The sequence below is a fragment of the Gobio gobio genome, assembly GCF_949357685.1.
Source record: "Gobio gobio genome assembly, chromosome: 6".
Lineage (NCBI taxonomy): Eukaryota > Metazoa > Chordata > Actinopteri > Cypriniformes > Gobionidae > Gobio > Gobio gobio.
In genome coordinates, this window is record NC_137102.1 from 27828862 (window position 1) to 27843898 (window position 15037).

The following is a 15037-nucleotide window of genomic DNA, read 5'->3' on the forward strand; positions in this document are numbered from 1 at the left end:
GAATGGTGACTGAAAGTGTCTTGTATCATGCAGTAGCTGGTGATGCCCTGCTCTAATGCACAGTCTGTAGTGCTGAACACAGCGGTGTGTAATATCTGGCCCCCACGAGACAGCATAGTAATATCTTTAGAGAGGCTTTGATATAGCACCACTGTGACTCTGACTGTCTCTGACAGAGCGAGGGCAAAGGCAGGGAAGTGATGGGGGTGCACTGTTGCTATGGAGACTGGCGGAGGGCTCACTGATTGATTTTGGTATTGTATCTATGTGGCTTCTGGAACATTACCCAGCCTGTGTCAATTCTTAAAAAGTCCAGAATAACACTGCTTGGTAATTTATTTACTTTAATATTGTATTATTAAATGGATCTCCTATACATGTTAATTCATAGCAGAGAGGAAGACGAAGCAGACGAGACCGACGGATGAAGGACACAATGGAAAGAAGAACTTACGGTAACTACTCTCACTATCACTGGCATTAGAGGTGACATGCTCTGAAATCATAACAGAGGGAGAATGGATGATGAAAACCAAAAACAGGAGCACATGATGATGCATGAGGTGACTTCAAATAAGAAAGGAATATCAACCCTGAGTCTCAGCAAAGTGGAAGAGTACAGACACACACCACTGAGGGACACAGTACACCTTCTAAGAATCTTCATGCTAACGGTGTCGCCTTAATTTAAAGACCACATGAAATAAAAATGTTTGTCCATATAAGTTGAGGTCATGTGCTACTATACTCAAAGTTAACTAGCACAGGGGTTTTCAAACTGATCCCCAGGGGAAAGTAAGCTTGTGCTTTGTAGAAAAGTTCATAAAAATAGTGTAAAAATGTTTATTAATAATAATAACAATAATATCAAATAAAACAATATACTGTTTCATTCTCTTTTCTAAACACTGGTCAGAAATCATAAGATTAATCACAATTATTTTTTCTATTATCAGACATAGGTTCATGTTTCTTATCAGGTTTATTATACATCTAAAATTAGTGGTAACATTAAAAACCCTATAAATTAGAATATATATATAAAAAAACTGTTAACAAATTAATCCTTCCTAGCAGCAATTGTTAATCTAAACAACAGAAACAGGGTATTAAGCACATGCTTACGCACTACTGCCGTCTTCACCAACTAATGCAGATTTAAAATATTGACTACCCATCTTGCATATGCAGGCACATTTAAAGTTTTGCCAAAAAATGCTCTCTAGATCGAGAATTAATTTCCTTTTTTCATCCATATTAGTGTGGTTTTATTGAGTTGGAATGTAAACTAAAAGCTACTGGATGACACACAATGTTCTGATTTAAAGCAAAATCCGTCAACAGGGTCATTCCTCAATTGAATACAGTCTTATTAAAGTTTCTAAAACATCCCCAGATGTTGAAACCATAATGATGGCAGCCTCCATTTTTAGAAAAGTCTAGATCTGTGCTAATTGTGGTGTTACATGTTCTATTTTTATTAAAAATCACAGAATTTGCTTTAGGACATTCATAATCACATAATTGTATAACTTTTATCAGGTATGACAAAATTATGTACTGCAGCGTCTTTATAGACTGAGTAGACATGTAGACCTTGTTGTAAGTCTGTGGTGTTACTTCAACATGTAAATTTAAAGTTGAGACCTTAAAGTGGTTTTAACATTTTAGAATACCTTAGAAAGGTACCAAAGACCAGGAAATAGGGGCCAAGAAGAAAACTTGCACACTTTTCTTTTAAAAACTGTAATTTTAATAAAGCAGATAAGCTGAATTCACAGTTATTTATTTTAATATTAAGAACCAGAAAAACACACAGAAATGTACTTCAAATACTGGTAAAACCACAGACATAAATGGTTGTGGCACCAATATTTGATTAAAATTTCTAAAAAAGTTAAGCTTTCATTTGACTAGATATAGCATGTTAAACTAATTTTAAATACACAGCAATATATTTTATTATTTAAAAATAAAACAAATGTTGTGTTTTGTTTGCCCCTGCAATTGAAGAATGACCCAACACAGAAAAGAAAACCGCACCGTCAAGCCATTACATAGGCTATTTGAGGAGTTAACAATAATTAGATAATAGCTTTACTATCTAGAGTGTATTAGGGCAAATAAATATCAGATCAATAGATCTCAGTAGAACATCATGAGAGGAGATTCCATAGAGAACAGCGAGAAAGAGAGTAGAAAACAACCTTTCACCTCCACCATCAACAACAGAAAGAGAAAATGGTTTTATTCTGGTACTTTAAGTGTGTCTGGAGAAGCTCTTGAGTTCTGGGACAAACTATATGTGCCCTCTAAAGAAAGATCAGTGTGAATTATGAGAGTGAGGAATGAGAGATGCGAGAGGAAGAGAGATAGAATGGAGGTCTGGTCCAGAGGTGACCAAGTGGACATCTACATGGGGAACTTACTCTGGCCTTTGGATAGCATGTCATCTGGGCTGTCCTGTGGAGCGGTCAGGAAGGGAGCAACGAGAGAGACAACAACCACAAGAGTACATGGGTTACTGAGACACTCTAAGGCCTGGTCCAGCCACTGGACACAGCAGGCCCCAAGCTTTCTCTGTCCACTGTCTAAAGTAGTCTCTGATGCCTGCTGTGTCCAGTGGAGCAGTGCCCACCTCTGTCCTTATGACCTGCTGTCCTATTCTTGCCCAACATTGCGCTGGAGTGCCACTTTCTGTACTTACGGTCCACATCACTTGTTTCCTGCTCACTCGCCTCCTTGTTCTTGTAGAAGGGGAACTTGCGGGAAAAGAGGTTCTTTTTACGCTTGTCATTGAGTGACTGCTGAGGAAGAGAAGGAAGGGGAGGGCAAAAGAAAAGAAGGGAAGTGGAAAAGGGCTGTCTAATGTCCATATGGAAAAAATAAAAGATGATTGTTTTGCTCTTGGCTTTGTGGACCTCTGATGGTTTGATCAAATGCCACTGGCATTGTAAGATACATTTGACAATATTTTTTTTTTGATAGGTATTAACTCAATTAATGGAGGACATCACAAAGTAAGAAATGTACATGAAATGCATGATAAACTGAATTGGACAAATAAATGGATTTGAGTCAAAGACTCAAAAAAAGCTAGCAGCAGGAAATCTACAAGCATTCAGATTTGCATGCAGAGGGTAAGAAGCGCTGTGAGTGTGCCAGAAGCATGTGGAGGCCTAAAACTGCTTTGGTTGTGGCTGCTTCCTTATCAGCAGCAACACGCCACAAAACAGAGCAAGTTGGGATGATTTCCTTTTCAAAATATAGTACGAAATCCTTTGCTTTTAACAGAGCCAGTATGTGAAATTATCTAAGTAATGCTAACTACATGGCTCTGTTTGTTCATGGCTCAGTGATGACGCACCAGGACTATAGGTGCATTTTCATTCTTATGCAGTGATTAGTTATAAGCCCGGTTGTTTTCACTGCAACACTGCGAGTTACTGGAGAGAATTGAATGGTAGGCAGAAGGAGGAGAGTGTGAGGATGAAGGACAGGAGAGGAGGAGGTGTGTCATACAGGAGCAGTCCAGCATCAATGGCAAGCGTATTTGTCCTTCGTTTTCCTATCATGCATGTTTTGTTGGGCTGTTAGATAATCTGTTGTTTGACTTCTATGCCTAATAGATGTATTACAGTATTGTTATATGTGTTATATAACATATGGCCGTTTTTGGGTCTGCAACACTTGCAGCTACACATGCTGTTAATTTAGACCGGACCATTCACATGGCAGACTGATTAGTAAACGTCATCCAGAATATTACATTCCATTGAATGCACTGACTGAGCATTATTATATGTGAGTTAATATAAAATGGTCGAACTTTCACAGAGGTAGGAAGATTATCAAACACTAATTTGTAAAGTAATTTAAAATGCATTTCAATGTCATTCTAGATACACAATATAAGCAACAAAGAAGCTTTGTTCTAATCCCTAGCGAGTTGCCTACTTCTAAGGGCATTTTAGACACCATAATCCTGGGGTTGCTCCATAAGGAAGGAAACAACATTATGATCCTTTCTAAGAAACCTCGTTTTGGCCAAAATCTACGGCAGCACCACATGTACACTACCAATGTAATTAATAACATTTTTGGGGTCAGTAACTTTTTTTAAAGAAATTAAAGCATTTATTTAGTGAGGATGCATTCAATTAACATTTATGTTAAAAAAATATTCTTTTCATCAAAAAATTAAGTATCATAATATATTATGCAGCACATCTGTTTTCTACATTGATGATAAGAAATGTTTCTCAACATAGAAAGATTTCTGAAGGATTATGTGATTGAAGACTGGAGTAATGGCTTTGCCAGTCCAGGAATAAATTACATTACAAAATACATAAAAAAATAAAACGGTTAGTAATAATATTTCACAGTATTACAGTTTTTATTTTATTTTCAAAAACGGTAAAAAAAAATTCTTACCAACCCCAAACTTTTGAACAGTAGTGTCTGGTTTGCAGAGAATACAATCCCAGAACACATTGTGTGGTCAAAACGTTATTCAAGATGGCAAACAAGTTGAGAGAAATGTTGATTAACAGTATAGAAAACCCTAACACAACTATACCCAATAACCTTGACCCAAATGTACCCAATATTTGTGTATGCTAGGTATTTTCTCTTAATTACAAAGCTCAAGTTCAGTCAGAATTGGTTCTCAGCAACTCGCTAGGTTTTAGAACATAATATTGTTCATATCTTAATAGGTACTGTATGCATGTATGAAATGGTTCACTCACCCCTTTTTCTCGTGACTTGGAGTTAAATTTAACTGTCTTTAACCTGGCTCTCTCCTTCTTCTCCACTCTAGAGAGAAAACACAAGGATCTAATATAACAATAGCTGTTATCCACTTTTTAATCAATCTTCTTCATCAGGACATCCTTAAAGGGATAGTTCACCCAAAAATGAAAATTAGCCCATAATTTACTCGCCCTCAAATCATCCTAAGTGTATATGACATTCTTCTTTGACAGCAAATGCTCTCAGACAGCAAATGTAGTGAGTTTGCTTCCTTCTTCTCCGAGAAAATCATTAATATCAGAAATGCGATCAGCACATCGTTCAGTTGCTCTGAGGTGAATCAGATCAGACCACAGCCTCAGAAAGTTACTATGACTGATTTCGAAGCAATTGATGGTAAAATTTTAGAAGAAAAAGTACAGCACCTTAAAACATCAACCTGCGCCCTTGACACACTCCCCACTTCTTTTTTCAAAAGTGTGTTTAACTGTTTAGAAGCAGATCTCCTAGAAGTGGTAAACGCCTCACTTCTTTCTGGGACTTTTCCAAACTCCCTTAAAACCGCAGTAGTTAAGCCTCTCCTGAAAAAGAGAAATCTGGATAACTCCATATTGAGCAACTACAGACCAATCTCAAATCTCCCCTTCATAGGCAAGATCATTGAAAAAGTTGTTTTCAGTCAGCTGAACAAATTCTTGAACTCAAACGGATACTTTGACAATTTTCAATCTGGTTTCCGACTGCATCACAGCACAGAGACGGCCCTCATTAAGATAATAAATGATATTCGCCTCAATACAGATACAGGCAAAACATCAATTCTGGTACTACTGGACCTCAGTGCTGCATTCGACACTGTTGACCACAAAATACTTCTTGACAGGCTAGAAAATTGGGTTGGGCTTTCTGGAATGGTCCTCAAATGGTTCAGGTCATACTTAGAAGGGAGAGGTTATTATGTGAGTATAGGTGACCATAAGTCTGAGTGGACATCCATGACATGCGGAGTCCCACAAGGGTCAATTCTTGCACCACTCCTATTCAACCTGTACATGCTGCCACTGAGCCAAATAATGAAAAATAACAAAATGGCTTACCACAGCTATGCTGACGACACCCAGATCTACTTAGCCCTATCACCTAATGACTACAGCCCCATTGACTCTCTATGTAAATGCATTGATGAAGTTAACAGTTGGATGTGCCAAAACTTTCTTCAGTTAAACAAAGACAAAACTGAAATTACTACATTTGGAAACAAAGATGAAATTCTCAAGGTGAATGCATATCTTGAGGCTAAAGGCCTGAAATCAAAAAATCAAGTCAGGAATCTTGGTGTGATTTTGGAGTCAGACCTGAGTTTCAATAGTCATGTCAAAGCAATAACTAAATCCGCTTACTATCATCTCAAAAATATATAAAGAATTAGATGCTTTGTTTCCAGGCAAGACTTAGAGAAACTCGTTCATGCTTTTATTACCAGTAGGGTGGACTATTGTAATGGTCTTCTCACCGGCCTTCCCAAAAAGACCATTAGAAAGCTGCAGCTCATACAGAACGCTGCTGCCAGGATCCTGAGCAGAACCAGAAAATATGACCATATCACACCAGTCCTCAGATCTTTACACTGGCTTCCAGTTACATTTAGGATCGATTTTAAAGTGCTATTACTTGTATATAAATCACTCAATGACCTAGGACCTCAATACATTGCAGATATGCTGATTAAATACAAACCCAACAGATCACTCAGATCATCAGGATCAAGTCAATTAGAAATACCAAGGGTTCACTCAAAGCAAGGAGAGTCTGCTTTTAGCTATTATGCCAGCCGTAGCTGGAACCAGCTTCCTGAACAGATCAGATGTGCTCCAACAGTAGCCACTTTCAAATCCAGACTCAAAACACATCTGTTCAGCTGTGCATTTACTGAATGAGCACTGTGCCACTGTACGTGCTTTGTCCGAACTGCTTGCATTTTAATTTATATGCTTAAATTTAACCCTGTTTTTATTTTTATTTTTAATTATACTCTTTATTTTTATCTTTCAATATTTTCTTTATTTTTTATTTCTTTAAATTCCTATTATAACTGTAATATTTTTATTTCATTTCTGTGTAAAGCACTTTGAATTGCCACTGTGTATGAAATGTGCTATACAAATAAACTTGCCTTGCCTTGCCTTGCCTTGCCTTCTTTCAGACGAATAAAATCGGAGTTATATTACAAAAGTATAGTACAAAAGTAATAGTGGCTCTGTTTTTGAAGTCCATAAAAAGTGCATCTGTCCGTCAAATAACGTGCTCCACGCGGCTCCAGGGTGTTAATAAAGGCCTTCTGAAGCGAATCGATGCGTTTGTGTAAGTAAAATATCCATATTTAAAACTTTATAAAGTACACTTTAAGCCGACCGCCTTTCGTAGAAAAGTGTTGAATGTTGAAAGTGAAACTCAAGATGCGTACGTGACGTCATGACGAGCCTACCTGGTCGCATTAGTCTTTCGATCGGCAGGGGACCTTTCAACAATTTTTCCATAAATTGAACAGGGAAGGCGGTCGGCCGAAATTTTACTTTATAAAGTTTTAAATATGGATATTTTTCTTCAGGACTGGCCCTGACCAATTTGCTGCCCTAGGCAAGATTTTACTTGGTGCCCCTTGTGTCAAGGTTTAGCACTACACGTTATCAGTCTTTGGAAACACTCGTACTGTTTTATTTTTGTAATGCATTGATGTTTTATTTTTTATTTTTGTTGTTTTATATGATGTCCAGTCCATTCTACCCCGTCATTATGTTCATGATATTATTATTATTATTTTTTTATTTTTTAAAGGCTGATGATAGTCAAACTATACAAAAATTGCACCTATGCCACATTACAGCCTAAACACAAAGAGCAAGAGTGCATCTAGCATTCATGCACAAATTATTCATTGAGAACTAGCAAAAGTGTTTGTTTTCCAGTAGATGGCAGCAATATTCCACTAAACTATGAGCATTCATGTTTTCACCAGGAATTAAACAGAAATTTAGATATTTAATGTGAATTTTACATAAAATGTTGCTATTTTAAATAAACCTGTATATAAATATCATTACTAATTTGGGCAAATACATTTTAAAATTGATATACACCCCCTTAAAACTGCACAACTGCAGAGTTAAAACATTAGGCTATTAAAAAAGTGATATTACATGCGTTTAATATTTTTATATTATTTATTTTTTACAAAATCACACTGGCTGTGGCCTCTGGAGAACCCAGAACAGCTGCTTGCATAAAGTTTAAGGTAAAAATAACTGGAATTAATTAGCAAACATTAGTATTTTACTACTATGCAATTAAATAAACTGTTCATTAATTTGCCTACATCACTTTACTTCTGTCTTTACACTGCAAAAAATGCTCTTCTTATTTAAACAAGAATCTTTTTCTTGTTTCCAGTCCAAATATCTAAAAATTCTTAAATCAAGGTGCATTTACTAGATAAGTAAAATGACATAAGACATTTTTCTTGTTTACTTGAAAATGAAATCAAAATGAAGTGAGTTTTTGCTTAAAACAAGCAAAATTATCTGCCAATGGGGTGAGAAAAATAATCTTATTTCTGTTTGGGACAGAAACAAGATTTCAATCAGGAACAAGATTATTTTTCTCACTCCATTGGCAGATAATTTAGCTTGTTTTAAGCAAAAACTCACTTCATTTTGATTTTATTTTCAAGTAAACAAGAAAAATATCTTCTGTCATTTTACTTATCTAGTAAATGCACCTTTATTTAAGAATTTTTAGATAAACAAAACACAAATACTAAGTAAGAAGAGCAGTGTATCCCTTATCTTCCCTGCATCAGAGGGCTTCTGTCTTTTTTGACACTACAATTCGGCCATCCGTCATAAATAATCAGGCAACTTACACCGTGTCAACACCTGGAGCGAGCGGCCAAGCACCTTAAAAAATGAAAGCAATCCTGTCTGCGTTGGATGCGGCGAGAGGCGACGCAACACAACAAATTCCCCTAAAGATAAACTGATCGCGCGTTGTATTTCTGACGCACTTCAAGTAGATCGGCGGGGGGAGATTGATGAGGCGGACCGGGAAGAGGCGGGGGACTTAGTTAAGTTTCTTTTGCGCTTTATTTGGTAATATTTCAAATTAATATTAATAAAATAGTATCAGTAATACATTTTTGGCGCCCCTATGGATGAGTGGCGCCCCTAGCATTTGCCTATTCCGCCTATGCCACGGGCCGGCACTGTTTTTCTTACACAAACGCATCGATTCGCTTCAGAAGGCCTTTATTAACACCCCAGAGCCGCGTGGAGCAGTTATTTGATAGGCAGATGCACTTTTTATGGAATTCAAAAACAGAGCAACTATTACTGCAATTCTAATGCTTGGATTAGCCTGGAATGTTGTAATATAACTCATATACACCTAGGATGACTTGAGGGTGAGTATATTATGGGCTAATTTTCATTTTTGGGTAAACTATCCCTTTAACCCCCTCGAGTCGGTGGTCGCGCCGGCGCGATCGTCTCTCCTTTTTTCTTATCAGTGCCAAAGAGACTCAAATAACTCAGTTGTTTTTTATCATTCATGCAAGTGTTATACATCATTATATTGTTAAGTTTCAATTTTTTGTGTACAGTCACAATAAAAACAAATTGTTGTGCTTTTTGCAAAATAAGGGAAAAAAACATGATTCGCGATCTTCAGCCTCTCTCTCAATGATGTCTAATCTGATTCTCTTCAGAAAATGACCTGTAGCTTAGTGAGAACTTGACACACAAACCTGAGCAATATGTCTAAAGAAACGTTGAAATGTCAGGTTTTAAATCATGCAGAGGTGGACAAAGTACACAACTCCATTACTTGAGTGAAAGTAAAAGTACTACTAGTCAAATATTACTCCGTTACGGTCAAAGTTGTTAAAAACTATTTTTACTTAAGTAAAAGTACAGAAGTACTTGCTTTTAAAAGTACTTAAGTATCAAAAGTAAATTTCCTTTTTTATGTCGATGCATTATTTTATTATTGTTGCATTGTTGTATAAATGCACGCTATTCCATGGTGGTTTAAGCCAGTTAGTGATGCTTCATACGACCACCTTGAACTAATTTAAATACTTAAAAGTTACAAAGCTTTTTACAAAGCTGCTGTCACTTTAAGGCAGAATGCACAAATCCAACACACTGATACACATCCGATATTCCCCCAACTGTTTACGTTCACTTAAGACATAATCAACTTTGTTTACGTGAATACTTCCCAAAATGAAAATTGACATTTTGTGTGTATTGGTCTGTTTAAGTGTGGAAAAACCCCAAAAGAAAGCTCTATTCAGTACTCGTGCATCTCAGAGGCACATAAAAACAGACTGAACTGAGCTCGTTCATCAGGCTTTCTCAGATTCATCCATATGTCTATGCTTCTCTTTCTCCCAGACATTTACATTTAGCAAAAAAAAAAAAAAAAAAACCTTTTAAAGAAGAAACAAAATCATCCACTGACTTGCAAAGCTGCTACAGAAGCGACTTTTGACTTCGAGGGCCTTGATAGAAATGTAGTGGAGTAAAAAGTACGATATTTGTCTTTCAAATGTAGTAAAGTTAAAGTAAAAGTTTCCCTAAAAAATAATACTTCAATAAAGTACAGATACTCAAAAAGTGTACTTAAGTACAGTACTCAAGTAAATGTACTTCGTTACTGTCCACCTCTGAAATCATGTAAATCAAAACGAAAACAAATATTCTGTGTTTGTGTAATCTGTGTGAAAAGTGGGATATCTCAGTCAACTCATTACTGCCTCATTACCCGCTAATGTGGCCACGCCCACAGACCGCGCGCTCATTCAGATTCAAATACAGGCAATCCATGCGTCAACGCCCACACACACATCGACTCATACAAACACAACAAGTGAAGCTATGGTTCAGATACATCGCTTTGAGTAATAATCCTGGAATAATTCTCCTCAAGGTTAACTGATTAAGAGCTCATTGTAAGGTAGGCTAAGTTTAAAAGGCTCAGTTAGCATCTGTGAATATTAAACGCAAAAAGACTGTTTAAATATAAATCCTGATGCAACATGACAAGACTGTTTAGACAAGATTTATTTGGCCTGTTTTCGTTTTGTATAAATTGTATCTTAATTTTAATCAATGTTTTTAATATAGTTGCTTCTTATTTTATAAGAAGTCAATATAACAGACAATAGCCTTAGTGTGGCATTGTACACGTCTCATAAATTAACTTAAGATGGAAATGATATTTGAGTATTAATTGCCTTTTTTACAGTGAATTTCGTTTTGTATAAACTGTATCTTAATTTTAATCAATGTTTTTAAAACGAATGTTGCTTCATGTTGATGTTTAAATATTATACCCTATGTTGTTGTTTTTTTGTTTGTTTTTTAAAACGTTAATTGCTTTCTTTAAACTGAATTTCGTTTTGTATAAATTAATATTAATCAATGTTTTTAATATATTTGATATAATATAACAGACTGGTATGATAAATATATTAGTATATTTGATACCAATATAGCAGACAATAGCCTAAGCGCTGGCTCATGCATTTCACGTGTTTCTGACTGAAGCTCAAAATGATATTTGAGTATTGTGTGTATTTGATCGTTTACAAATGATTCCGAAAATATTTGCCATTGAAATGACTGGGAAAAAGTGTCCCAGTCAACCTAAAGTCACCAGATACTATTTGAAATCATAATTGCATTGCATTATGTTGTTTTAAATCCCAAATATTTTACTTATAACATTCATCATTACCAATTTTCACAATATTACTGCTTTTTTTTAGCTCTTCTTTCAAAGACATTTCTGATTGAAATCTTGTTTCTTTTTTGGCAGATAATTTAGCTTGCTTTAAGTAAAAACTTTGAGTAAAAAACATTTAGATTTTCCCCCCAGAAAACTATTTTTTTTCTTACGGTTACTTTACTTATCTAGTAAACCTAAAATCTAGTAGGCCTACCTAAAGCTAATTTATTATGCAGCTCATTATTATGCAGGTCTTTGTTTCTCAGGAGTGATCACATTATTATTCATGGATTGTTTACGCCTAATCGCATAAGGCCTGAGTAAAGAAAAAGTGTTTTACAAATTGTAAATGATTATATTGTTTTATGTGAATGAGTAGGCTCAATGATCACATCAGTTTAAAGCAAAAACTCTAAACAAAAACACCCAAAAATCAAAGGGCTTGTGAACACATATCTATTGTGTTTTAAGGCCTTAAAGGCGGCATGAAATCAAATTTTACAATTTGTATTTTTATATTAATATTGTAGTGTTTACTATAACTGATTTATCTGTTCACTTCATTATTTTTTAAAAATTAATTTACCCTTATAATCTTTAATCAAATATGTTAACTTTCCCTCCCCCATGAAAAGACCTCTCTTCTCCCCCGGTCATGTGCTATGGCGTGAGGGCAGGGTTATCGCCCCGTCTCGTTTCTGCACCTCCTCTCAGAAACCTGTCACTGATCGTGGTTAGGTGCATTTTTCTCGGTATACACAATACCTTCTTCAAGAAGGACTTGAGGCAAAAAGAGAGAAATATATGAGAAATAAAAGCTTTTTTTAATTTAAAAATTACTCAATATAGTCGGACGAACAGCTTATCGTGACGACTCGCACTGAGGAATGCAGCGTGTGAACGCGCTTCCGGCGCGCCCCCCTTATAAGGGAGAGCTGAGAAAAAAGCTTTACAGAAATAAAGCCATAAAAGGCTTAAAATAAGTAAAATCTGTAGCATAAACCAGCGAAAAGTGAGGAAATATGCTCAGTAACATTATGTAGAAAAGATTTAGAAAGAAAATACATTTATTTAAGAGATAGATTGAGTTTTTCTCCACAACTGAGTGCAAACTTCAAATCTGCCTCCATTTTGTTAGCAACGCCCAACTTCCAACGATCCAATCAATTCCACTTCCGTTTCATGCCGACTTTAATTTTAAAACATTTTTTTTTTTTTTTTTAATTATGCATAAACATTATTCTCTGAAAAATACAAGCATGTACATACATGTTGCTAAGATATTATGGTAGCCCAGTTTGTGCTGAATAAAGTGTAATTACACTTTTGCCATTAATATGTTTATAAGCAACTGAAAAATGCACAAATGTCAGAGCATGTCAAAACTTCTAAAGGGCCCCAAAACAGCTCAGACTCATAGGGGTTAAAGCCCGGTTTACACCTGGGATTCGGATGAATTCTTGCAGAGATTTAACTTTTGTTACTTGTTTATTTACTAATTTATTTAATAATGTACTTAACTTTATTACCACAGAAAATCAAATCATTGTCTTTCATTTTGAATGAAAAATGGCACGTCACAATATTGAAAATATTTCCATTTTAAACCATGAAGGCGAGCCAGTGGATATCACACAAGCAATGTGCAAACTTTGTACTAGATTTATGCTGGTGGAGAATTCTCGAGCCAATTATTCACTACAGAAAGTGAAAACGTATAAAATGTATACAGAGTTGGCCAAATTAGGAAATGTTGTTTACTATAATAGTTGAGTATGATTTACTTATTGATTTGTGTCAATAGTAAATGAAAATGCACTTGTATTTATCTGCAAAAGGTTCACATACAGGAGCTTTCAGCATAATATGTATAACTAGTCATCTATTTTGAAGATATACATGTGCATAAACAACTGGCAAAGCGTCATAGCCAGACTAATGCTGCCAGAAGCTTTTTGCCCAAACTTCAAAGACATTTAAATGATTAAAACTAGAGGCATATCTTAACTTTAATGTTACTTTAATCATGTAAACTACCTATATACAGCATGTTATATGCATATGTGTTTGGGACAGAGGGGAAGCCGGTCGCATTTGCAGCAGATATATGCTGCCCATAATAAATCAAAGCACGAGAAGAACACTGGAAAATGTGACCGAATGGGCAATATTTTTCTGTATTTGCAATACACACGCCACGGTTCAGCTGCGCGAGACAAACACTGGCAGTGTGAAAGCACAACGGGCACACGCTGCTCCCGCTCTCCACACGCACAACTTCTGCTCTGCCACCGCACTGCTAATGTGAAAGCATTAAGGGAAGCGCACTAGCCAGGCGGGATTTAAACTTTAGGACCCAAGTTTGATTTGAAGACGAAAAACGTACCAAGCACAATGTTCTCTCACCATTTCTGATTTCTATCACACACTCACAGCATTCGGCATGATCTTGTGGCTGTCAGAGCAGAAAGGAAACTTCTGCTCTCCGTATGTTTTTCTGTTGTCTCCGGTCATGTTCATATGTAAATTGCATGACCTTTTTTCATCTATTACATCGAAAGATCTGAAAAAGCCCATACATTTACCCTCCCATAGACCATCCCCTCAAAGAAATCAGGACAGAAGTGGTTGAAAGTGGACAAAAAGAGATCAGGTGTAAACAGGTATGTGTCTCCCTTGTCTACTTGTTATCCAATTGACCGAAACCCATTTACTACCAGGTGTATTTTGCACTATTTATGCACTTTATGCTACAGAGGGTAAGTTATCAGCTAAACACACAGATCCAGTCAAAACATTCTTGAGGATTTCATGAGGAATGGTGCTGGAGGACCTGTGATTGTGATATTATTTGATACAAATACAAAGTTTACAAAGTAAACTTTAACATACCTGTGCGCATTTATTTGTTTGTTTGTTTTTTAATTTTATAAGCTTCAATCTCTCACCTTCTCTTGCTGGGGATAACGCCCATTTCCTCCACCTCTCCTTGAGGAGTGACCTGCCGTGCCTGCCACCACTCATCATCTGAAGCGTTCACCACGTGCAGGATGTCCCCAAATTTGAAGTTCAGGCCCTGGCTAGGCAGCCCTGAATCTTTAGTTTTATCATAATCAAACAGTGCCCTGTAGAAAACAGTCAAAATAAGACAACAGGAAAATAAGACTAGATACTTGATGCATGTAGTGAAGTCTGACAAAAAGATTTAAAAATGGCTAGACCATTTAAATCAGGAGTGTCACAATTCATTTAAGGCCTGTTTACACCAAAGACAATAACTATAACGATAACAATAAATATATAGTTCTAAACATCGTTCTAAATATAAAACAATAGTAGAGTTCACACCACAACTATATCAATAACGGCACAGAGAAACTAAACTATATCAGAATCCTTCCCTACTTTAAAGAGATACATTTAAAGCAGCAGACAACAAAACTGCAGCACTCAATACAACATTATTGCCCGTTGGTGTGGACGCTAATATAGT

General features: G+C 36.2%; 1 protein-coding gene across 20 annotated transcripts in view; it reads right to left on the reverse strand.

The window, feature by feature from the left end:
• The window catches only part of dlg1b (discs large MAGUK scaffold protein 1b), a 314786-nt gene that overhangs the window by 15298 nt on the left and 284451 nt on the right, over positions 1–15037 (reverse strand). For 7 of the 20 annotated variants that reach the window (XM_079820292.1, XM_079820289.1, XM_079820288.1 and 4 more), the window contains 4 exons: positions 14493–14669; positions 4755–4821; positions 2430–2463; positions 455–496 (listed from right to left, as the gene is read on the reverse strand). In XM_079820292.1, coding sequence (XP_079676418.1) covers positions 455–496; positions 2430–2463; positions 4755–4821; positions 14493–14669 — 320 coding nt within the window. Of the gene's footprint in view, positions 1–454; positions 497–2429; positions 2464–2707; positions 2808–4754; positions 4822–14492; positions 14670–15037 lie in introns of all 20 variants that reach the window. The other 13 variants (XM_079820290.1, XM_079820303.1, XM_079820302.1 and 10 more) reach the window with 5 other exon arrangements.